This window comes from Sylvia atricapilla, chromosome 8 (assembly GCF_009819655.1).
Source record: "Sylvia atricapilla isolate bSylAtr1 chromosome 8, bSylAtr1.pri, whole genome shotgun sequence".
Taxonomy (NCBI): domain Eukaryota; kingdom Metazoa; phylum Chordata; class Aves; order Passeriformes; family Sylviidae; genus Sylvia; species Sylvia atricapilla.
Genome location: NC_089147.1, coordinates 30,581,987 through 30,607,428, shown reverse-complemented (window position 1 = coordinate 30,607,428; position 25,442 = coordinate 30,581,987). Strand labels below are relative to the sequence as shown.

Sequence of the window (25,442 nt, the reverse complement as noted above, 5' to 3'; positions counted from 1 at the left end):
CCAACTGCAGGAAGGTGTGGCTTAACATATTATTTACTTATTTTTTACAGTCCCAAAGGAGATAAACCATAAGACCACCAAAATTCAGCCAGTATCCATGGCATGAACCACTGCAGACTTCAGCACAAACACGCCAGTGCGTTCCTCACTGGAGACAGAAGAGACAAAATCACTTTAAGGCACCCGATTCCTTCTCATAACTTAGGAGACATCTCTCAAAACAGAGGATTAAGAGCCTAAATTGCCTGCAGCAACAAATGAAGAAAAGAAAGGTTTGAAGCTGGGTTATTTATATCTATCCTGTTCTCAGGTTAGGCAACAAAATTAGGTAACAGTATGAAATGAGCAGCAGTGAAGTTACTTAAAAAAAAACACACCCAAAAAAACCCACAGACAACAACTAGGCAGGCACACAGAAAACTCAGCAGCAGATGGCTCCTACGTCTTTATAACAACTTTTCCACTGCTCTGTGAATAAACTCCAAATACCCACAATGCCACTGAAGCTAAATTTCAAATCCAAGCCATTTTAGATGAGCTTAGGAAAACAGGAAAAATCTCAGCCTAGGAAAAATCCCACCTCGACCTCCATTTCCTTTGCAGTAGAAGTGGGTATGTGATTTCAGCAGAACTGGAGTTATTGTACAAATTGTATTGATACTGGGAGTCCATCTTTTCTGTCACATTTCCTGCATTCTCATTTACACTTCACACATTTCACCCCTTTTAGCCAGCAATTTCATCCACTTACCTACTTCTTCAGTATAGAATGCTGATGCTTCTCCCTAAACATTTCTCTAAGGAAATAAATTATGTTCTTCACCTTACAAACTGCAGTTCCTGCTTACCTGTCACATGGAAATGCAGAGATGATCACAAATCAAGTTGAGAGCAGACTAATTTGGTTTTTTCAGAAGTCATCCATGACCAATTTAGTAACAATAGGAAATTACTGGCTTCACTACTACTGAGTTGTACAGAGCTGTGATCCCAGAGCCTCATTGCCAAGGCAAAGGTCAAGCTTCCAATGTCAAGACTGCAGCAAATCTACAAATATATCTTCAATCTACACTTAAGAACAAGATACACATAGACTCTGCTAAGCTCCATCGTCTCCAGTGACTCTGATTTCTATCAAGACTACACAAAGCTCATTAGTCCTACAGATAACAGAGTTGGCAGCGCAGTGTTTTGGTTGAACTGTCGCCACAGCTTTCTATGAAGAGGACACATGATAGCGCACAGCCTTTTCAAGAGGCAAAACAAACAAAATGAGAAGTTTCTCCTCCTTTAAACAGTTATTCCTACTGCCTATGTCTGAATGACTGGTGGTGACCTTCCAAAATCCAGCCCTGTGGTGCACGGTGCTTTCAAATCCCCAAAGCAAACCAGCAATGTGTTTAATTACCATCTCTTGCTTAGACCATATATTTTCATATCTTAAGATCATACAGCAAAGAGAAAAAAAAATTATTTGCAACTGAGAGGGAATTTAAAGTAAACTCCACAACACATTAAATTGTGAGGGAAGGAAAAAGATAGCTCTTGTAGAGCTATTTGAATTAGTGCCAAATAGGAAAGCATGAGGGTAAATCTGAGCTAAGCAACTGCTGGTACTACCACAGTCTTCCCTTCATTTTTTCCTGTAGATATTACACCATGTCTTTGGATACTGTCTTACTACTTCTTTGGAAAACAAGTCTATCAAGGGACAGCATAAGCAGAAGACAGAGTTATTTTAAAGGAGCATGGCATCTAGTTTGGTGCCCACATATTACAATAGATTCCATAGCATCCCTTTGTTTCTCTGTGTTCCAGAAGCTCCATGGGCACAGTGTGAATTAGAAAAGTCCCCAGAAGAAAATCTAGTTTCTAATATAACAATATTTTCTCTTGAAGAGACAATCTTCCAACTGTTCTACCAAAATACCCTTTTCTTCCTGACTCCTAATGCTACACAAACACAAATTTCAAGACACTAGACCTTTGTTTCATTCAAACAGAGGATGACAAGCAGAACTCCCCACCATAGCACCAGCTGAAAGAAGTGCTGTGGGTGGTAAGGCACAGTGATGGGATCCAACCTCTGGAGACACAGCAGCAGATTCCAGTTTGAATGCTTCCTCAGCCCCAGAGTGTCCATCTCTTCTTTCTTCCAAACCCACAAAATGCTTCTTGCTTTGATCACCTGGCTGGACATAGCCATGCAACCAGCCCACTCTTACACCATGAGCACACCCTGAGGAGGAGCTCCGGGGCAATGTGCATCATGCCCAGCTATTCATGAAACCTTTGCTGTACAAACAGCCACACCCCATCTTCCCTGAGAGGAAGACTCCAAAGACCTAATCCAGCCACAGGACTGCAAACTGGAACCAGCTGTTAGAGGGAATGTCCGTGGGTTCCAAATCAAGTCCAAAAAAACCCTATAGAGATCACAACTGCCAAAAATGAGTCTCCAGAAAATGTTTCAGGAGGTTTGGGTTAAGAGATAAAATTAGAACAGTACCATTTGGTGCAGTAGGTGGTGACCAGACACCGAAGTATTTTGGCAGATATTCCCGCAGCTCCAGAAGAATGCTGTCGCAACAGTCAGAGTCATAAACCTGAAATAAAATAGGGAGGGTTGGAGAGATCATCATTTTAAGCATTCATTTTTGCTGGTGGGGGAGTGAACAAGTAGCTGCACGGTACTTTGTAGCTGTCTGGGGCTAAACCATGACATTTTCCAATTGTCCCATAATTATACTTTCTCACAGTCTTTGTTTTTGTAAGTCTAAGATATTTACCTTACATTTAAAAACATACTAGATGAAGATGATAATTATCACAGTCCAACATAAATGAATGGCATCCTTTCTTTCAAATTTTAAAGTGAAAATGATGCATCAACCCTAAGCACAATTTATGGCTTAACTTGAAAAAAGATCTCAACTGTAATTGTTAACTTCAAAGCCTGGCTATTGAAAAAGATGTTGTCATATTTGCATGCCAGACTGTATAGGATTACTGCATCATATTATATACCCAAATCTTTTTAATTTATATCAGGTAAAGTACAGAAGATTAGACTAGATAGCATTTTCTCCTCTTCTCCAAGACAATTCATGCTGTAGCTACATCACACGCTATGCGCAGTTCAAATAGACTTCATTTGCTTCAATGCTTTCAACATCTTTTTCCTCAACCTCTGTAGGAAAAAACAGTAACAGTTTGGAAACAGCAGCTGGCTTATATTCCTGAAGGAACATCTCTTTGCAGTTAAAATGAAGCTTTGGATCCCATCTGTCTTGGAATTGCATAACTGTTCCCAGTTTGTGGCATCGCTAAGAGGGTTTCAAAACCACTCCCTTGCCCGGATTTCCCCCATCCTATCCAGTGACGTAGTTCCAGACACAGGGGATTGCCCATACCACACTTGCATATGCTTTGTAGACTGGAAGATCTCTGTCCACACCACTACAGGTTACAAGGACGTTACTGCATTTAGGAGCCATCTCCCCCATAGAGATCTCCCACTTGTGCTGCCATCGGAGTGGTGTCTTTCCCCCCAGCCCTACCATGGCCACACAGTTATCCCCATGGAAGCTGCACAGTGACCAGGGCATGCTCATGGTTCTGCTGTCACTGCAGTGCAGCCAGAGCCCACTGCAAAGCTGGCAGCAAGGCAAAAAAAAAGAAATCAGGTGTTAACAGCTCTGCAGACTTGGCTCAGCTCATTCTGTCAGGCCACATTTCACCACAGTGGGGGATACCTGGCAGCTACAAAGGGGAGCATGCAAAATACATGCCTGTAGTGTTGCTATGTTAATACATCTAGGGAGAAAACAAATGGGCCTGAAGTCCAGATGCTGTTTCAGAGCATCAAGGCAAGCCTTGGCTATCCTCAGCAGGGCCAGTAACTCGAGACAGCGCCTCGTGCAGCAGCAGTGTTAAAATCAGTTAATGTGAGTTTGTCCTAAATTTAAGCTTCCCTGCAAAAATCTCAAACGAGGTAAATTCAAACCACCAGTGTGCTTCTAACAGAGGGATTTCACCACCACTAATGCAGGGCTGTCTTGGGCTTGCACCAGCCACAGTTCTGACACCCTCACTGTTAGTGGGCAGTGATCAAGAGCATGATAAACCCATGCTGACTGTATGCTAAGGTATTGAATCTGACCCATTCCTTTAACCAACTTATGGTACAGGCCCCATTTAAAAGATCCTAAGGGAAGGGGCTGAATCCTAAAAGCTCAAACCACACGAATACGTGCACAGTGTATTGCCAAACTCTGTGGTATGCCCAACACCACACCCTCTGCCACTACTGCTGCTATCTTAAGGGCGTGTATCTTTCAAGTCACAGTGTCACATCACAGGGCACTGATCTCTCTTCACGTCATGACCGCTGAGGATGACACGTAATTGTATGTCTAAGTCCAGTTTCCCACCCATGTTAGCACAAGCTGGTATTCTGGTACATTGTGCTCTAAGATAAAAATCCTCATTTGCCCCTGTGATCAGTGCATTCATGCAACATTTCTTCACTGAGGCTCAGGGCTTGCCAGCAGAGGACAGTGCTTTCTCCAGAAGACTGCAATGTGGCTTGATCTTACTTGTTTAAGGAAGAAAAGAAGAAGGTAAGGGTGGAAGAGAGGGGAAGATTAGGAGCAGGCAGATGCTGAGGCACAGACTCGATCTCTGCTCTCTTTGCTAACAGCTCAGTATTCCCCACTGCACAGACAGCAGTTTCTGGGCCAGCATGCCAAGCACTGACTGGTGCCATTACTTCATGCGGTCAATTTTTGTTTACTGTGGTAGTTCATGATCACAGCACCTTACATCCAAGGCAGGGCACTCCACTGCTCCCAGCTAATGCTCTCTTCCCTGATGACTTTGGGGAGATCTGAGAGGCAGAAATCATTCTACATTTTCATGGGACCAAGTGCATATACTTAGGTCAGGACCAAGAAGAGAGCCATGGAAACCAAAAGTGCAACAGACAACAAGGAGAAACACTGAATGCAACTGAAAACACCCAAGCAAACATAATAACTCATTTACTTAATTTATTAGCAAAAGATTCTGAGAAAGTGAAATGTAAGCAGACCACTTAGGTTGGTTTTTTTTTTTAAGAGAGACAGGACTCTTATTTTTTATCACCAACATTAGGCAATTAAACTTTGCAACTTAGCAAGTAAGTATGGGTATGCTCCTGTGTATTTCAGAAAGCAGGATACAAGAAAGACACTCAGATAACTTAAAATGGGGTGTAATAGCCCAAAGTCAAGACCACATAGGGAAAAGAGCTCCGGAAGCAGTATCTTCCAAGCAGTCTATTCCTCAATACCCTGACATAAAACATTTTAAATGGAGACAGAACTCCCAGTAATGGATTTTTCAGTATCCCTACTTTGACATAACAGAACTAAGTGTATTACTTCTGTCTCCCAAGAAGTTATCTTGCTCCCATAACCAGTAAGAAACTCTCCTCGTAAGTTTGACATAACATACATACAAGGTACTTATTTGACCTTAATATAGACCTCAGTCTTAGCCTGCCAAACAAGAATAAGCAGTCAATTAATAAAAATCAGAGGAAGTCACTTGGTGTGGGCAAAGCAACAAAACAAGACATTTCAGCAATGATGCTCATTCCTATGCAGGACAGAACCACTTCTGCTCATTAGAACGGTACCTCATAAGCACTATACATGTCACAGGCTTTTCTTCTCATCTCATACAACCTGGTAGCAAGCCACAGAATACCAAATATCAATGTAAACATGACAAAACCATCCCTAAAACTACACAGGGAATATACCATGCACCTCATGACCCAAAAGGTATTGCTACTAATACTTCTGGAAGATGCATGAAAAATGCAGGTTATCACTTGCTTCAGGAAAACCTTAATGAACAAACCACTGGATTTTTACTTACATCAGCAATATTCCAATTTTACTTCAAGACATAAAACCTCTCAAGAAAAGCAAGTAAACAGGATGCTGATATTTGGAGGGCTCACAACATGACCATTACAAATTACAAATACCTCATAAGAGGAATATGCTCCAGGTATGTTCTGTGGCAGCTCAGATAGTGTAACAGACACCATGAAGTCCTAATTTCCAGTCATGCAGGACTTTTTAATTCTGAGGCAAATTTACCATCCCTAAGTTTTCAATCCAAAGTACACTCTGGGGTTTCTTGTAACAGATGGATCTGCTTTTAATGCAAACAGGAGCTGCTTAGGACAATGGGAATGTTCTTTTCCTTACTGAAAACACAATATTCAGAGTTGCTTTCTAAAGACTAGCTAATGACCTAAATGACAGAGAGACAAAACAAGTAAACAAGTGTTTAAATTTCAACAGGAAACTAGTTCTGGCACTACAGACCTGTCTTCAAATGTCCTGATGAAAAAATACCACTTTGACAGGAAAGTAATTTATAGAGAACCTTCTAAAGTACACTCAAGAGTTAGTTTAAACAAATATGTATTTTAAAGCTATTTGAGTAGTAAACTTTAAATGTTATCAGTCTGAAGCATCACCTTTCTTTGTGGCCAGTTATCATACACTTCCCTAAAGTCAGCAGCACTACAGCCTGCAGAGCCTCAGGACACACAGCCAGCTGCCAACATCAGGCAGAGAATTCACTGTCCACTGTGGGATTTGTGACTTTTTTTGAGCACTTAATGCAGCTAAGTCATGCACTTAAATTAGCAAATGCAAGATTTACAGATGCCAGGGCAACCTTAATTCCCTCTTCCATTGGGTAGGCAGTATATCACAGACTAATTACCTGAGCACACACTGCATTTCCCTCTGGACTCTTACATCAGCCAGTTACACCAGGCAAGTGCAAGGGTCAAAAAATTGAGGCTGAAACAGCAGCTGTGATTTTAGCAATTCATATCTGCTAGCCCTGGTTTTTTTTTTTTTTTTGTTTTTTTTTTTTTTTTTTTAAAGTGGTACCATCATGGTTTGAGTTGTGCATCTGCAGAACCTTTTTCCACAGAAATGACTGGCATTGAGCCAGCTCTGCTTATATTAAAATATCATACCACAATAACTTCAGAAGTTAAGTATTTGTGAATATTGTCACACTAAATGCTATTATACCAAATGGATTAATTTACTATCTAATATGCAGCCATATTAAAGAGATAGCAATCATTTTCACTGAAAATTCATAAGGAAAGAGAGAGTGTTTAAAACAAATGAGGATCTATTCCCACAGTCTGATCACATAAATGGATTTTCAAGTAAAGATGGCACACACTTTTGACCAAGTCAAAGGTCTTTCAGGAGTCAGGAAAAAGAAAGCACATTATAGTAAGGGGTTGGGCATCTTACCTTCTAAAAAATGAAGGCTGTGAAAAGAAGCCTCAAAGATCTCACAAAGAGACACTTACTTGGTGATGTGTATCGGTAAGTCAAATCTAACAATGCCAAAACCCCATCAGGTTTCATTTCAACCACTTTCATGTTTTACATAGTCCAATTTAGGCTTGACCCTAGCAAGATTTGAAGCCCCAGCCATGGAAACATTTTTGAAAGAGACAAAGCAAACTCTAACCCATTTTGAGGGTGTGGTAGAGCTTCAAAACTTCAGTAGCCAAGAGAAGCACCCAGAAGGCTGTGGTCAGGCACAGCCACCAGCAGCAACACCAAACAAATACCACAGCCTGGCTGCAAGTGAGAGCCACAGCCACCATCTGCAGCGAGCTGCTCCAAAATGGTCAGAGCCAAGATGGGTAGACACAGATCCTACAGTTCCTCTTTCTTTCCAATAACCATTTACTACTGAGACAAGGCAGTAAAGGATTTTGAAAGGCATAAGCAGGCATTTACCCCATCACAACCAAAAAAGGGTTCACAAGACAGCAAACTCCCATCTAATCTTTCATCCCACAAGATTTCTGGGCAACTGAAAATTAACAACGAACCAAGTTCAAGTTGCTTTCTCTACCCGCACTTCCCTACAATTTCTGCAAGTCATGCTGAGCATGGAGCAGGGTAGTGGACATGTAAGAACCTTCTTTGTCAGAACTGCAAAATTATAGATAATCTTTCATCACTAACCTCTTTTTTTTTAGAGCTGAGCTTTCTCTTGCCCTTCAGCCTCTCCTGTGTTCACAGCTCACTAGCAGAGTCAGGTATTATGTTCAGCTTCAACTGCACAGGAGCTGGAGTCTTCAATGAACTTGAGAGCACTCTGAAGTCAAGGACAATTCTTAAAGATACTCAGGAAAATGTAGAGGCTGTTACCATCACAAATACCTGTTAAGCAGCCTCTTAAATAGCTTATGAGACTCTTAGGTGAATGGTCAAAAAATACACAGCTAATTGCAGATTAAGGTCTCTACTCCATAATTTAACCAGAATTCAGTTATGTCAACATGCATGTACCACAAACTGGAGCAAAATTCACATTAGGTACTCTCCGCCAGAGGCCAAAATAAAGAGAACACAGACTAAAAAGAATGGTTAAGACTCACTACCATTGGTCATCTGATAAGGAACTTTCAATTTTAACACACTAAATATTTCTCCCATTCTTATTTCTCCTTTCTTCTTTGACAACACATCCAACAGAGCCAGAGAGATGCTGACCTGAAGTTACCCTTTACAAAACTCAAGCTACCAGCAGGCAAGGAGATCCAGCAAATTTCAAGGCAGAAAGGCAAGTACTACTCCCTTGCAGAAGTACAGTACAACCAGTTTTCTCATCTATCTCCACAACTGCTGTGCCAAAAGGCTGCTCTGTTACTGCAATGCACTGTGTGCTGCAACTTGAATATTGCTTGGGATTTTGAGAGGAGACACAGACCTGGTCAAGAAACCACCACCATATCCAAGCTCACAGACTCAAAAGTGAGTTAGGCAAAGCCAGCTGCCAGAGTGTTTTAATGCCAACTCTCTGCCCCAAGAGTAATTTTTTTAAGCAGCTCCAACTATTCAAGCTTAAATTATCACTGAAATTACTAAGAGTGCAATGGTAGAACAACACAACAAAAAGATGCTAAGAAAGAGGCTGTCCCACTTTCTGAGAACACTCAGCCTTACTCTTTTTTTCCCCCAGAAAGCAATCTGGTCCAAGCTGAATATTTACACAGAGGAGTGGGAGAGAACAAGAGTTGGAAGGAATCCTGAAGCACTTGCACTTAAATAAGCAAGATTTAATTTTACATTTCAAAGAGACAGAAATGGGAACCAAGTCCTGACAGACGTATGTTGGCTTGTTTTTCCCAGGACTGCAAAAGGCAGTTATGTTATTTGGAGCCATGACATGGCAACACCACCAGAACTACCTATGACAATTCTGATGTACAGCAAATGGGGAAAAAGAAAAAAGAGAAAAACAAGAGGTATCCACTGGAAGCTGTCCACTCTGCAGGAGCCCACAGAAGGAATGTACTGCAGCAACCACCACACTGGGGCAGACTGATGGTGGGTTCTGTCACTGAGAGACAGCACTACCACAGTCACACACATTTCCTTGTGCAGCAGTGACAGCGTGCAGCTGGTCCCACAGCCTCCTGAGCACCTTAACCTGGCTCACTGTCCATGGGCCAGGCCAAGGCACTCCATCTGAACTGCCATTTACAGAATCACAGGATGTTAAGGGTTGGAAAGAACTCAAAGGTCATGTAGTCCCAAACCCCCAGCCATAGGCAGGGACACCTTCCACTAGGTCAGGTTGCTCAAGGCCTCTTCCAACCTGTCCTTGAACACTGCCAGGTTTGGGAAAACTACATCCTCCCTGGGCAATCTGCTCCTGATGCAGAGTGTCTCTCCAGTTACCCTGAGGCCCCTTGCGATGCTGGACGGTGCTCTGAGGTCTCCATACAACCTTGTCTTCTACAAGCTGAACAGCTCCAACTCTGCCTTCGCAGGAGAGGTGATCCAGCCCCCTCAGCAACTTCATAGCCTTCTCTGGGGCTGCTCCAACAGTTCCATGTCCTTCTTATGCTGGGGACACCAGAACAGTGTGCAGCACTCCAGGTGAGCAGAGAGCAGAGAGGGATGCAGCCTAGGATTCCACTGGCTTTCAGGGCTGGGAGCACTCACTGCCAGCTCACAGTGAATTTTTCAACAACCATCATCCCCAAGTCCTTCTCCCAGGGCTGTTCTCAAGCCCTTCTCCATCCAAGCTGTCAGTGTGCCTGGGATTGTCCTGACCCAGGGCCAGGACCCTGCACTTCTTTGTTGAGCTCCATGAGGTTTCCACTGGCCCATTTCTCAAGCCTGTCAAGGTTCCCAGGATGGCATCCTTTCCCTCAAGTACATCATCAGCAACAATATTCGCATATTACAAGCCTGTCTGCATTCTTTTAATCTGGAAACTAGAATTCTTTTTGGAGACTGAATTTATTTTGTTTTTCTTTCAAGTAGGCAACCTACACTTTCCTCAATCTCATTCTGTCAGCTCACCAACCATATCTTACTTTTAAATGAACTTATAATGAACAAAGTATTTTTGTGTAACACCAACATGTATCAGTAAGTTGATCCATATTCCAAAACATTCATAACTGAAGTCTAAACAGTATTTGATCCAGGCACTTACATGACCCTCCAGCAGAGCAGGAGCACTTTGCTGGGTCTTAATTCAATTTAACATACTGTGCACCTTACAACTATGCATTTCCACTTTATTTCCACCAAGATCTACCCTTGGTAAGCAATCTACTTCAAAACCAGGTTGCTAAGAGAACTGGATTTTTTTCCCTGCTTATTTGCATAGACTACAGACTACTCAGTCTGTTCCCAACTCCACCCAGTAGTTTCACAATTGCACCAAATTGCAATAATGGCCTTTTACTGTCTCCCTTTTTAAAGGGTTTCTTAGATTTGGATAAAAGCAGGTTGTAGCCTATTCTGTGATACACAATCCTCAAAAAGCATGGGAAACACTCACCAGACTCTTCTAGGTTAACTTTCTACTGTGTCATGTACAAAGCATTTCTTCCAAACTTGTCTTTGCTGCAGAGTGCAAGAACCACAAAAATCTGCCATATTTTCCAAGTCCCACTGTACAGTCAATTAACAGTGAAGTACAAAAGAAGTATTTATAGAACAGTAGTAGGACCTCAGCAGATTCTTACAGCTACACCTCATCCTTCATCTCTCTTAGACAACTCCTCATGTGAAAAAAGACCTGAATGACCAGCTGCCAGTATTTCACAACTTTGTAAAAAAGCCATTTTCTTCTCATTAGTTAAGAATTACTACGTGTCCTTCCTTTTATTACATATGCCCAGGCTCACAGTTTAGAGGCAACTTCACATGCTGATTTGCTCATTTCCCCAGCAAAACAGGATCCCTTCTAGACAATTCCTCAGCAGAGGAATAATGCTCAGTGCAGGAAGGCACTGCATCAGAACATGCTCACTATGTTTGCCAACAGGTCATTTGTACACTTCAGTACCAGCATCTGTGCTGTCAATGTGGCACATTCAGATGTACCAGAATGAGGCACAGCCAAAGATCCTTTTCAGCTACAGCTCCAAATGCAGTACTAATGAAAGGCAAAGGCAAGGCAATGCATCTCCAAAATAAGATGTTAAGAAAACCAGGCAACCTGTATTTTTGTCTATACAAGACTGAAAATCAAAATGTTAGCCAGAGATGTGATCACAGGATAAAGATATTTTAGTACACAAGAGCAGCACAATGGCCATCATCCACTCCTTTTTCAGCCAAGGATAATCAGCTAAATCAAGAGTACAAAAGCACTTAACTGAGCTTACAAAATAGGGTAACTTATCCTGAAACAAGACGTACTTTGCCTCCCCAATCCCTTTCCTGTCAGTAGCAGGGAACAGTTTATGGAACACAGGCTGCCTTATCATGATTTATGCTATATAGGCTTAAAGGGAGCTGAGCCTTATGAGTCAGTTCTTGCAAATCTGTGCAAATTCAGGCCAAAACCCATCTTTCAGACTGTTGGCTTCATTTTATGCCATGGAGGGAGGGGGGGAAATCACCACAACTCTTCTGCACTGCCTGAAGCTGCTGGAATACCAATTAAAATTAGACATTCTGCAGCATCGAGCAGGAATGAAAAGACACAGCCCAGGAGCTGCAGCAGGGTATTGAGAACAAAATAAATAAAACAGTAAGGAGAAGATGACTGCTAAATGGGCACAATTCCTGCACATTTCTTCTCTGTAACCCCAGACTCACAAGGAACTGTGGCTTCAGAAATATTAACATAACTGGGTTTCACTAACACATTATTCCCTGGTTACAAACTCCAAGAATGACTGTTAAGAAAGAAAAGAGACAGTAAAAGTTGGACACACAATATCCATTTTGCCTTGTATCAGGCAGTAAAATGAGCTAGTGAGTTCTTGAGGGAGAGCAAAACAAACACAGGTCATTGCCCTATGGAAACTGCATTTGAATGCATCCAAGGAAACTTCAGAACAATTGTGTAGGCAACCACAAAACCATTCCTTCCTAGCTCAAGTGCCTAACTCTCACCTAACCATTGTAAATCTCTTTTACATGTCAGAGCTATTTGTGTCTCTTATATCCTGGCTTTGTTTTTAGGACGCATAACAAGAGTGAAAAACATTTTCTGCTATCTTCACTGGTAATAACTTCCTTGCATTCAGATTCAATGTCAGCAGGACTCAAACCCTGAACTGGAACTACTGCTACAGCAGTTAACAGAGCCATCACTAACTGGGTAAGGGTGGAAGATTTGTTAACCAGAAGAGCGAAGTGATTAACTCAATTATCTTTTCACAATGCTGTGTGCAGTTAATCAGCTCCCTTGGTTCACAAACATTGGCCAGGGGTAAGAAGTTAGCAGAGCTGAGCTGGGACTGGGAGAACCCTTGTCCACCTTTTCAATCCAGCATTCCAGCTCCCCAAGGTCACCCTTGCACGTGGGACAGAACTATCTGAGAATTTGGGTACGACTTGCATTACAACAGCATTGGAAACCTTGTACCATTGCAGCTTTGTTATCTGGAGCCACGACATGGCACCACCACTAGAACCAGCTATGATAATTGTGGTGTACAGCAAACAGGGAAAAAGGAAGAAGGTATCCACTGGAAGCCGCCCATACTGCAGGAGCTTTCTCAGGACAGTTTTTGGCAGGCAGCAAGAGGATGGAAAGTGTACTACACATGCCTCAAATGTCACACAGTCACCACAGGAAAACAGAAGGGCAAATCAAATAAAAGTTTACAGGAACATTTATTGATCTGTTAAGCATAAAATCCCAGTTTATTAGCTGTTCCACTAGCAAACTTTAAACTTCAGTAAGCCATGCTCAGAACAGTTACACACAGTAGCAGGTTTACAACCACACTGAGTGAAAGCCAGGAAGTCAAAGAGCCATTTCAGGACAGATCAGCAACTTCTCTTGTTCTACTGAATATTAAGAAACGCTACATCTCTTCATGCTTAACACACAGCTTGTAGGAAAGCACAGTCACAAAGGCAACAACTGTAAATTCTCTCTTCCTCAGTTTTCATAGAATCACAGAATGGTTTGGGTTGGAAGGGACCTTAAAGACCATCTTGTTTGTTCCAGCCCCCTGTGATGGCCAGGAACATCTTCCACTGTCTCAAGTTGCTCCAAGCTCTGTCCAATCTGGTCTTGAATTCTTCCAGGGATCCAGGGGCAGCCACAGCTTCTCTGGACAACCTGTGCCAGGGCCTCACCACCCTCACAGAGAAGAACTTCCTCCAATATCTCATCTAACTCAGCCCTCTGGCAGTGAGAAGCCATTCCCCCTTGTCCTGTCCCTCAAGGCCCTTGCCCAAAGTCCCTCTCCAGGGTTCTCCTAAACCCTTTTAGGAACTGGAAGGGGCTCTAAGTTCTCCCCAGCGCATTTTCTTCTCCAGGCTGAACAACCCAAATTCTCCCAGCCTTTCCTCATAGCAGAGGTGCTCCAGCCCTCTTGTCACCTTGGAGGCCTCTTCTGGACTCACTCAAAGAGGTCCATGTCTTTCCTGGACCCCAGGGCTGGAGGCAGCTCTGCAGATGGGGTCTCACCTGAGTGAGGCAGCACCCCCTCCTTGCAGCCCAGTTTTCTCTTTTAGTGCCCACAAAATCAGCTGTCTATTTAAAGCTTGACATTCCAGCATCCTCCCCTCTCTACAGGACAACAGTTTCTGCACAGAGTGCTCTGGAGTTCAGTCTGGCATGGCTGAGACCGGAGCTCCACACCCAGCTAAGATGCAGGTTACCTCATACAGTGGCTGCACTAACTTTTTCAAAGGACACTATTCTCACATTTTTCAATTCACCTGGTAAAACAGATCACCACAGGAGTGCTGATAGGTTTCCTCCTTCTATCAACACTGCTGAAATACATCAGAGCATTGCAGCATGGACAAAAGAGCCCTGGTATGAATCAGGCTGAAGCCAAATCCCAAAATACACTGAGGGGCAGGCCACTGCTGTGGATTTCTTAGCATGCTTGCACAGGCAGCCTGCCATAAGCTCACACTGCCTTTTACCAATTCAGTCTCTTTCATTGAAAAGACTACATTTTCAAACACTATTTCCCTGTACATCACTGTACATTGCTCCCTCCCAAAACCCCTTTAAAAGTAGTGCTTTGGAGTACCTCCCCCTACACACTCTCACAGAGCATTGCCATCCCACAGAAACAAGTGATCAGCAGTGTAGATAGCCCTTAAATAAACACCACCCTTATACCACAGCTAGTTGCATTCTCTTGCTGCTCATACCTATTGAAAACAAAGTATTTCGTAGCTATTCAAGGTTAAAAAAAATCCTATTTTTTCACATAGATAAGGGTTCCAAAATACCAAGTAAAGTAAAACACTCCGTGGTTATGCAGGCAATGTTTGTAAGGAGTTCATGCCCTCAGGTACAGAAAGGGAGTTTGCAGAAACAAAATTAAAATGCTACTGTTTTGATTAGATAATTACTCAGATTTCCAGAACTCAATAACAAGCGGACATTACAGCTAGAAAGTCAAACTCCAATGAAAAGTTAATCAGTGCACAGTAAGCTATTAACAAACCAGTACAAACAGCTCATTGTTCTACTACGTTTTATCATAGAAGGTATTCATGATAATCTTGTCATGCTCTGTCTTTCCTCTCCCTTGTAACACATGGCAAGCCTCTTCCCTAGGAGCAAGAATGAGACATAGTGCTATAGTAGATAAAAATTTGGTTTACTTGGTGAAATAATCTCTTACAAAAAAAGACCTCTTTTTTTTGACGGCTAGAGGGAAAACACAGTATGACGAAAACAGAAAGCAGCCTGAGCAGGATTTACTCCAGCAGTTTTCCAGATTTGACAGAGACCTGTGAAATTCTTCCAAATTTCAGCTGCCACCGGCTTCTGAGCAAGTTCTGGATCACTTATTAGTGTTTTGCAGTACATGTCTCACCCAAGTTTCCATTCCAAAATGGAAGTCCATTCTGTTTGGGCTCTACTGGTGTCTTAGTGTCATGCTCAACAGAAAATAAGGCATCAATAACAAGGGGAAAATCATCTGATTCACTGACACATACTTTTACCTCAGTCATGTTCACACATTGAGCTGCAAGAAAATCCAGCAGTTTCAGAAGAAAAAACTTTCTTGGTCCAAACAGAAGATAGTATCTACCTGGTGTCACATTAAAGACATCAGAGTTCTAGTCAAACTTGTCTCTTAATGCCTCAGTATCATCTATCACGACATACTCCCTGCAGCCTTCAGCTCACAAGAACTAGGACTCCACACTGAAATACCACTTCCTGGTCCTTGGAAGACACTTCTGCTTCAGATCTGTGATAGCTGCTCTCCAGCTGACTCATGCAGCTGAGACATGCTCATCTTCTTGCTACCATAAACATCAGAGCTTCTCAGTTCCTTCAGATGAGGAGGTGTGCTGATCCAGAAGGAAAGATACCACCCTTGTTTCTGACCCAGGTACTGGGACACTAATTTTCATTCATACTAGCATAAGGTGGGATGCAAAGGGAGCAATAACTCACCCACCCACAGCAAAACAGGTCTCAGTACATATGAAAACAACAGGAGCAGAAATTAAAAAAAAAAAAAAAAAAAAAGATGCAATTAATCCACATATACTAATGGACAACCACCTGCTTTGATCTTACCAACTGACCAGCTGTTTTTACCCTGACAAAGTGAGAGCTTGGGACTCATCAGTCTCGTTTCACTTGTTTCATTTCTGCACTGTTTCTCACCATCTCCTGTACATGGCCACCTTTCCAACAACTCCCTGTCTCAAGGAGCAGTACAATTATCCTTCCCTCAATCTCTGGAGGCCCATCAGCCCTCTCCAAGGGCTGAACTCAGTCACCAAAGCAGGGCAGCCTTGCTGTTGTTCCCATTGTTTGTCAGCTTAGTCAGCTAAACTACCAAGACAAGAAAGTTTTGCCATCTTTCAAATAGGTCAAATCAGTTATTAATGTCCAAAAAGCACCAGCATGGTGCAAGGTAAATGGCAGGAATGGGAAGAAAGGCATTTCCCTTATGGCAACAGTGAGCTATTGGATCAGCTCAAGCTGCATGTGAAACTGTGCCTTATCCTGACCCTCTCAACCCAGAGCAATTATCATCCTCTAACAACATGGAGTGCAACAATATATAGACCTCTATAGCCCACATCACAGCGTTCCTGCCCCAGAGAAAACATGATAACAGTTAATCACTAAAAAGCAACAAGTCCCCAAGACCTTTCTCCTGTACTTTCACCAACACAACACACCAGTACATGCTCTCCTTCCCTTCTCTCAATAAAAAGCCTTTTAGTCCACGCACAACTTGTCATGTCTGTATCTTTCCCTTTCTCTGTTACTTCTCAAGAACTGCCCAATCCCTTACCAAGAAGGCTTAAAACCAAAAAACTTGGTGTTGGAAGCAACCCAGTCAGGCCTTAGAAGACAGAATAGAAGCTTACTTTGCAAGTTACCAGGGCTGAGACCTGACTTCTTCCCAGCACAGTAACAAGCACACTAACACAGACACTCCCTTGTCAAAGTCTTTGCCCAGGGTCTTGCTCATGGCTTGTCACATGAGTCTAGGCTTAAACAGGCAAAACTAAAGTCTCTGAGGTGAAGAGTTCATGTCCAAGCAATGCCTGAACTTACCCCTCTTACCTGCTGGCTTTAGGCAATGCTACTGTCTTTGCCTGAGGATTTCACAGCACAGTAAGCAGCCTGGTACTCAAAGGAATCTCTTCTAGCTTTCTCCTTCTATCCAAGTTACCAATCAGGCTGGGCAACATACTTCTTAACCTCATCTCAATGAGAGTCACAGAGAAACTCAGAAAAATACTTACATTTAACTGGCTCCTAGTAACTCACGAGCTGCTGTTCTGCCCCATCATGAGTATTATCAAATAATGTGAGTATGCAAACACACTGTTCACTTAAAGCACCTTGCTTTGTTTATGTGAGACATTTTCACAAAATCTGCAAGGTCGTTTGGTATCTTAAGTAAATACCCTTTCAGGGAAAAAGAAAACAACTAACCAAAATCCAAGCCAAATACCAGAACAAGCAGAGGGTCTCAAGACTCCTCTTACACCAAGCATGAAGATTTTGATAGTTCTTTGTACCTAATAAGCCATGGAAAGGCATGGCATACTAATCTGACACACAAAAACCACATGACAGACTATCACAGGCAGGTAGGACAGAGCAGGCTCTAGAAAGTGTTCACAGGAAAGCAACAGCTTTCCTGGTCTGCACTTGTTAAAGTTACTGATAAAGCAAAATGAAGTTGAGTAATAGGAAAAATACAACAACTGAAGTTAAAACAGTTTGTGAGTTTTGACTTTTACTGACTTTTTAAAGGAGCTGAGTTTTTATACAATGAACAGAGCAATATGTCTAGCAGCAAACCAGGCTAGGAAGAAGCATAAAACATGCTAAATTTAGATGTAAGCTATGTGACAAAGCTGGGATCAAACATACAGCCCCTTTAACATAGACACGAGATAAGGCTTTTCAATAAAATCCTAGAGGCTATGAAAGTTTGCTGTCCTCTGAACAAATAATCAAGCTTAAATCCTGTGAATGAAGTATGTCTGGCATGGGGACTGATATGCAAGGAGCAGAAAGTTCTAGAGAGCACACAGATACCATGGCAGGGTATTTAGGTTGCACTTTCCCTACTCCAATAAGGATGTACTTCTACAGGAAGCACAGCTCTGATTTCACGTGGAGCAAGCCAGCCTCCTCCACACTGTGGAACCCTCACCTTGTTGTAGAACTCCTGCTCCCTGGGACCACGAGGTGGTGGCTGCAACTGCTTCAGGACAGTTCCATCTGGATGCTGCAGTATGCCTAGAAGAGAAGCATTTCCTTCAGGGCTTAGTTTTAAGAGGTACAGCTTCCTTTTTGCCTTTTTCTTTCCCCCCACCACCCCGAAATAGTGACTTCACCATCAAGGACAGCCTGTTGAAAAGCTTCCATACACAGCAGAGATAAAATTGTCAGCTCCTACATATAACCCTTAGCAGATGTTTGCTTGCATTCCTCTCTTATTTCTACCCACGGAATGATTTCCTGGGTGTAGTTCTAGTACAAGAAGTTCTAGTAGCCCAAGGCCAACACAGTACTGGGATTTGACATTAAAACTTTCACCCCCAAAACCCCCATCATTAACTTAAAGATTACACAGAGACTCCCTTTTTAAATAATTCATAAACTGTTTTCCAGCACTGCCAAGACATTAAAGGAGCAGCACGTTTAATGCAATTCTCACTACTAGAACAGAAATAAATGTCCTGTGGATGTACATCTATACTAGTGGCACAGAAAGAACATGTCTTTACTAGAAGATAAATTGTAACAGCAACAGCACGCCAAACCATCAGATGCTACTATCTGTATCACCCATAATTACAGTACAGAATTTCATCTCAGCCAGGCAACACCTTCATCAAGGCTGCACAAAAAACTGCTTCAAAATACCCTCATGAAACAGCCTTATGACTCTCCAGTCACCAGTGTTTCTGAATATCTGCAAGAAATGCAGCTGAGTATCTGAGCATACTCAAGATATGGATGGAGGCAAGAATGGAGACAAGTAAATGCATTCCTCTGAAATTTGTACCGTGTTGCACCATCAGGTGCAAGGGAAAACCAAAATCCCACTTCTGGAAAAGAATTTTTCTCCTAGGATTAACTTCTACCTTTTCAGACAAGAATTCATTTTGTTTAGAAGGACAGCAAAAACATCAGCTGTATCCAAGAAAGGTTCTATTTTCAACTACCATGTGAGAAAGCAGAAAAAGGAGCCAGGAGCTTTGCATCCCAAAGAGAGCTTGCAGTTATAATAGCAATTGTGTTTTTCACATCTTAAAAACCATTATCTATGAATGGACTCTGTTGTGCAGTCTTGGAAACTAAACAAAATGTTTAGAGACCAAGATATTTACTCTAAAACAACCACCAGACTTAGACTAGCTGCTTCAATAGTTTGCTATGCCTAAGATTTGCTTTTTAAATTGGTGTAAAACAGCTCTCAAGTCATGTTTCTTGCTTAAAGTTGGATTTTATATATTTTCCAAAACTAGAAAAATATTGCAGACTACCACAACATTTTTAAGACACAGTAGCTTGAGTTCCCCTTCCCTGTACCCTTTTGTATGTGCTGGGAACCACTCTACAAAGTGCACCAAGTACTTCAATGGCACGTATTCTATACGTGAATTGTTAACGATCATATTACAATAAAGTAGGTTAAACTTCAAAATAGGTTTTATAACACATGCTCCTCAAAAATCTGCTTTTTGGCTTTGATAAGCAGACAATCTACAGGGTAGAAAGATCAGGAAGAGATTTCTGGAAACAGAATCCATACACTACTGGGTTGGTACATATTACTTGAAGAGTTTAATATAAACTGACATCTAAAGTTCCCTCATTCTCTGCATTCTTGACAGACTAGAGCACTTACTGCACCATTCTGCCACTGTCACTGTGACAGGCCTGAAAACCAGAGCTGTGTTTCAACATTCACCACAAAGATGTAAAGTCCATAACCTCCCCTCTGATCTACAACAAGAAGCAGAGACACCATCACCTGCAGATCACTCTAACATATGGATGTTGGTCATGGGTTTGTTGTAGGCCTCCTGGGATTTTTCAGCACAGACTGGGAATAGGACTCTTTTAACACATGAAAAAGCAAATATACGAAAAGGCAGACAGAACTATGTTGAAAATAAAATCCTGAAACATGTCACACAGACATTTCTCTCTGGCTCTGGATGCAAAGCTTGCCACCATTCAGAAATGAGCAAGCAAGTCACTCTGAAGGAAAATGGCCCCTTTAGCTACAGAATCCCACTAATGGCTTGGGGACCCCCAGCACTTCGCAGGTACAGGCACCAAACCACAGCCAGGAGCAGGAGGCTCTATCAGGGGACATATCCCACCAGCTTCTGTCTCTCTCTACCTGCCTACTGAATTAAGCCACAGCCCAAAGTCATTACTTCACTTACTACACACAATTTATCTCGGGGAAGCACTACTGCACACAGGATTCAACAAAAGGGCACTTACAATGCACAGAAGCCTAATGTCTACACACGAAGTGTGAGAGGCCTTTCTTTGCAAGGCAGTAACAGTCACAGGGAACAAAGGGAGAAAGGAAGGCTATTCAGGAGAAATTTTACAGTGCACTTTTATTAAAAAAATAAAAGTTAAAAATACTTTGGATACCTTCGAGTCCTCTGTCTGTTTGTATGTGGGAATAAAAGGGAAAATAGAGTTACAAAAACGAGAGCTGAGAGTACCAGAGCAGCTCTGGTCTTCACTTAAACATAAAACAGTTTCCAAAACATCAGCCATGGTGGTACCTCTTCAGAGCAGTCTTGGTCTTGCCCATGAGATGTAGAGGAGCTAGCTTCACCTAACCCATTGGAGTGGCACCCAAAATACAGATTGACTGCAGTAACACTGATGTGCCAAAGCTCTCCCTGAAGTGAGCAGATTTTTTTGCCTGATCCCACCTCATGCCATGATATATGAACATGGAACACATATACCTTCAAGGATCCAAGGCACCTCCATCTACATTTTATTGCACCATCTGCAGCTGGGGCAAGGGACAAGAATTACTTTTCTGTGGAGATTATCAGTAGCAAGACATGCCATGGAAACAGCCTGCAGATAAGACAAACTCACAGCACCCTTAGTGCTGTAATTCCAGTCACTGATGATCGAAAAGGTTCTGAAGTTCAGCCCTTGGCAGGGCCAAAGTAGAAGAATGACTTTTTTCTTGAGATTATCTGCAGCAAGGCACACCACAGATGCAGGCTGTAGATAAGACAAACTCACAGCGCCATTAGTGCTGTAATTTCACTCACTGACGGCTGACAGGGCTCTGTAATTCAGCCCTTAGCCTATTCAGCAGGGGCAGCTCCTACCGCCAGGGTTTACAGGCAATACACCAGCAGGTATTCATTATAGCTACTCTCAAAGGGCACGCTACAAGCTGAATGTGTATGTACCTTCCATGCGGCTCACAGGCAGGAGTTACCCCAAATTCAATGTTCTGGAAAGGCGAGAAATGCCATTTGCCAACATTAACTTGGCCACCTGCTTTGGCACTGACCACTGCCTATGCAAAAAGGCCCCTTCATCAAAAGGGTCAACACCTTACTGCTCAACATAGAACTAAAACAAAAATTTAGAGCTGGTGGAGGCACGTATGTGTATACATATATGTATGTACCTGTATATAAACACATACATATATGTATATACAGCAAAATGCTGTAGCATTTGTAGAACTGCCTAGCCATTGGTTCAGGTTTATTAAATAAACAAGCAAATAACAATAGCTTAATAATAATTTGCTGCAGTTTCTGGTGGCCACAGGATCAGGTGGCCCAGTTAGATAAACCATGTTTTTGACGTATGTTCTGAGAGAACCAGCATGCTGTTACCTGAACTCCCAGTTTTAAAAAAGGTGACTAATGAAATGAAGCTGAACGGCAGAAGCCCTTCGGTTTAAGGTGCCTGATAACTACCACGGTCCTGACTAATGCCATTTAGAAAAAGCAGCAGAAGAACTAAATCTGGCAGCGGTTACACCGCTCCACAGAGTAGAGGGGAGCTCGGCGTCCTCCTCCGGCCTCCGCAGGGAGGCTGCGGTCTCCGGGCAGCGCCCAGGCCCCAGCACGGACCTCCCGGTGCGGCGGCAGCTCCGGCCGGCAGGTGCGGGCAGAGGCGGGCGGCCGGAGCTCGGCAACGGCGGCGGCGAGCCCCGCGCTCAGCCCTCGGCGCCTGCACCGCCCGCCAGCCACGGAGCGGCCCCTTGGCTGCCGGGGCGGGAGGGAAATCGAAGCCCGACCCGCCCCGTCACGGCCGGTCTGGGAGAATTGGGACAAACGGAGGGTAGGGTGGGAAGAAGCCCCTCGCGGGCGACCCGGCCAGACCCGCCGCCCCCTCCCCGCGTCCGCCGCCGCTCACCGCCTTTATCCTTGCCGTACATGTGCCCGGCCACCTGGTGCGACAGCGGCACGCATCCGTTCAGCGCCCGCCGCCGGCCGCCCCCCGCTGCCGCGGGGCCCGGGGAGGCGCCGAGCACCGGCTGGGCCGCGGCCTCGGCCTCCTCCGTCTCGCCGCGCCCGCCGCCTGCGCAGCGCCCGCGCCCGCCCTCGGGGCGCCCCGCCGGCCGCGGGGGCTCCGTGGCCATGTCCCGGCGGTGGGGGGCTGGCGGCGGCGGGCGGGGGGTGGCCGCGCTCCGGCGGCGGCGGCTGCGGCCGGGCCTCAGCGGGCCCCGCGAACCAGGGCGCGGGCGACGACGGCCCGCGACTCCATCACCCCGCACCGCGCCGCCCGCCCACCCCGCGGTGGGGCAGCCGCCGCCGCCGCCCCGCCCCAGGCGCGGCCCCGCCTCCGCCGCCCGGCCCGGCCCGGCCCGGGGGAGCGCCGCTGTGCTCACGGCGGCCCTGGCGCGGCCGCGTGGGGCGCGCCTCCGGGGGAAGGCCTGGGCACACGGCGCCGGTTCAGCGGACGCCGGTTCAGGCAGCGGGGCCCGGCGCAACCGCCCAACCGGCCCCGAGCCGCAGAGCGGCGGAAAACCCAACCCCGCGGGCAGCCCCGGCTCCCTCCGCTGCCGGCAGAGCCGTGCCGTGCCGGGCAGGCGTGCTTCCCCTCCGCTCGTTCTCGCTAACCTGAAATACGCCCGAATCCTCTTCGTTTTTAAATCAATCTGCCGTCAGGCCGAGGTTTGTTCAGTTTCTCTCCAGCACATCGGAGTGACTGCAAGCGAGATCCAACCGAGGTATGCGAACAGTATAAACATTTACAGTTGACAGGGAGCCCTTAAAGCGGCCTGAACCAGAACCTCTGCACACTCTGGCCGTGCTGGTCTTGCATTAGAGATGAGTGCACCTGCCCAGGACCAGATTAAACTGGATAACCGATTAATCACTAAATTGAATGTTACCTCCCCATGGACAGAGGAAGGTATGCGTGGCCCTGCATTAACTCTCAGGACCCCAAAGCTTGGCAAAGAGACGTCATTAGCACTTCACAAGGGTTCATACCAGCCCCATTTAGCAGCCTGTAATTACTGCCTTTTCTTTCTGCTGCTTCTTTCCCTTATAAAATAAGCAGATCTCTGCGAATATTAAATCTGCACTTTTGCTGTGATATCTGCCAGTATCAAGTTCTGTTTAGCCTTAGGAGGACATAGAAACAGGAAAAAAAGGCCAGTGCCAGGAAAAATAATTTTAGCAGATATAGGTTGTTTTCCCAGGTTTTATAAAATTGCCTGATGCATATTTAAGAATTGGCACTGACATCAGAGAACTGTCAATATGGTGAACTTGGTTATTTACCACCTCTTCCCCATCCCATAGCTGGGAGATGTGGAGATGTGGGAGGTGGTTGGGAGAAGTGATGGCAATTTAAGGGATTTACTGGGGAAATTAGAGTATCAAAGGAGCAGGAAGGTCACAGGGAAAATTAGGACTTGAAGAGCCAGAGAAAGGAGCAAAATATAAACCAGTTGAAACTGAATTTCTTAGTTCATTGTTCATGGAATAGCTTGTTTTACACTTGTAATTGGATAAGGTGGTGTAGACTCAGGTGGGTTACAATTCAGCAAGATCCTTTCTGAAGTTTGGGCAGAAGACATTTCTCCCTCCTGAATATCACCTTCTCATCGGTCATTACTGTCCAGCCCTAATGATTAGGAGCCAGATGGGTGCAAAAGTAAGCTCCTATCTTCAGATACCCAGTGATGAATTTTCCCAGGGGGCTGCTAGCACAGGAGAGAAATACCACAGATTGGCCAACTCTTGCACATGAATTAGTGAGGTGCACAGTGAAAATATCATAAGTGTGTGTGTCTGGCAGAGGGAAGGCTCCCAGTCCTGACAGCAGTAGCTGCTGCAAGGTTTGGATGCCAACCTGAGCCTTGCAGAAACATACTTTCCCTCTCCAAAGATGTGAGGCACTTCAGCTATCTGGGTCTAAACACAGACAAAAACAGAGATGGCATTTCAGACTTGTCTAAGTGCCCATCTAAATACTGCAATCTGTCTGAACTCAAAATCTCAATGGAAAAAAGAATGGAATTAAAAGGCAAATCCCCTGGAATTTAAAGATTATTCAAGCACCTAGTCCTCAACAGAGAGCTGCTAGATATTCTTGCAGCTAACAGAAGTGTGCCTGGAGGGCATTAGAAGAAATACAAAAGCATGAGTAATTGGAATAAGCAAACACTGACTCTTTCCTTTTCCCTGACATTTGCTTTAGTCAGATTTGTGCATACAGAAATGAAGTAACGTGAGACTATCTTCCACTCACTCATTCCACCCTCACACTTCAGCACATGGAGTTCACTAATCTTTCTGGAAACTTCTCCTAAAATGAAACAAATGAAACAGAGAGAATAGCAGAAATGGCAAATAATTCCTTTCTCCACAGTGTGATACTGTGAGAGATTGCACTGGAAACTGAACCTACCAGCAAGATTCCTGAGGAAACTTCTCATCTCCAGGCTGTGAGACTCCAAGAGAAAGAAGAAGCTGTGAACAGCCCCTAAACGTGGGGCATTTGTTTGAGAATGTCCTCCAATTCCCCTGACAAAATGCATTTAGCACAATTATACTTAATTCTGGATTAGTCTTTCTCACTGTTGCTGAAAATCAATCTTAGCTCGTTCAGTCTGATGACAATGTACAGACTGACATAGCCTAGAAAATACCAGGGCTGTCTGTGTTTGTGCTGCGAGAGCATGTGTCATGGGCAGATTGCACAGCTATCCCAAACTGAGTGAAGATTACAAAAGAACAACTTTCTGCTGAAATAAAGGCTTTTGCAAACACAAGCGCTAGTTAATAACTAACCACAAGATGCATGGTAGTTTAGTACAGGAAATAAGCTCCTATGTAAGTGGAAGTGGAGGAGGACATTAGGTAAACAGTAGTGGGGCTGGGTCTTCATCAGAATATCAGTATTCC

At 44.1% G+C, this 25,442-nt stretch overlaps 1 protein-coding gene across 1 annotated transcript in view; it reads right to left on the bottom strand.

Moving 5' to 3' along the window:
• IPMK (inositol polyphosphate multikinase) overlaps positions 1-22,768 on the bottom strand; it is a 40,587-nt gene extending 17,819 nt beyond the window's left edge. Inside the window, exons 1-3 of the mRNA XM_066324277.1 lie at positions 22,438-22,768; positions 18,212-18,297; positions 2,510-2,606 (exon numbers count right to left, since the gene is read on the bottom strand). Of these exons, the coding sequence (XP_066180374.1) occupies positions 2,510-2,606; positions 18,212-18,297; positions 22,438-22,663 (409 nt within the window). The 5' untranslated portion in view covers positions 22,664-22,768. The remainder of the gene's footprint in view (positions 1-2,509; positions 2,607-18,211; positions 18,298-22,437) is intronic.
• Between the last annotated feature and the right edge of the window lie 2,674 nt (positions 22,769-25,442).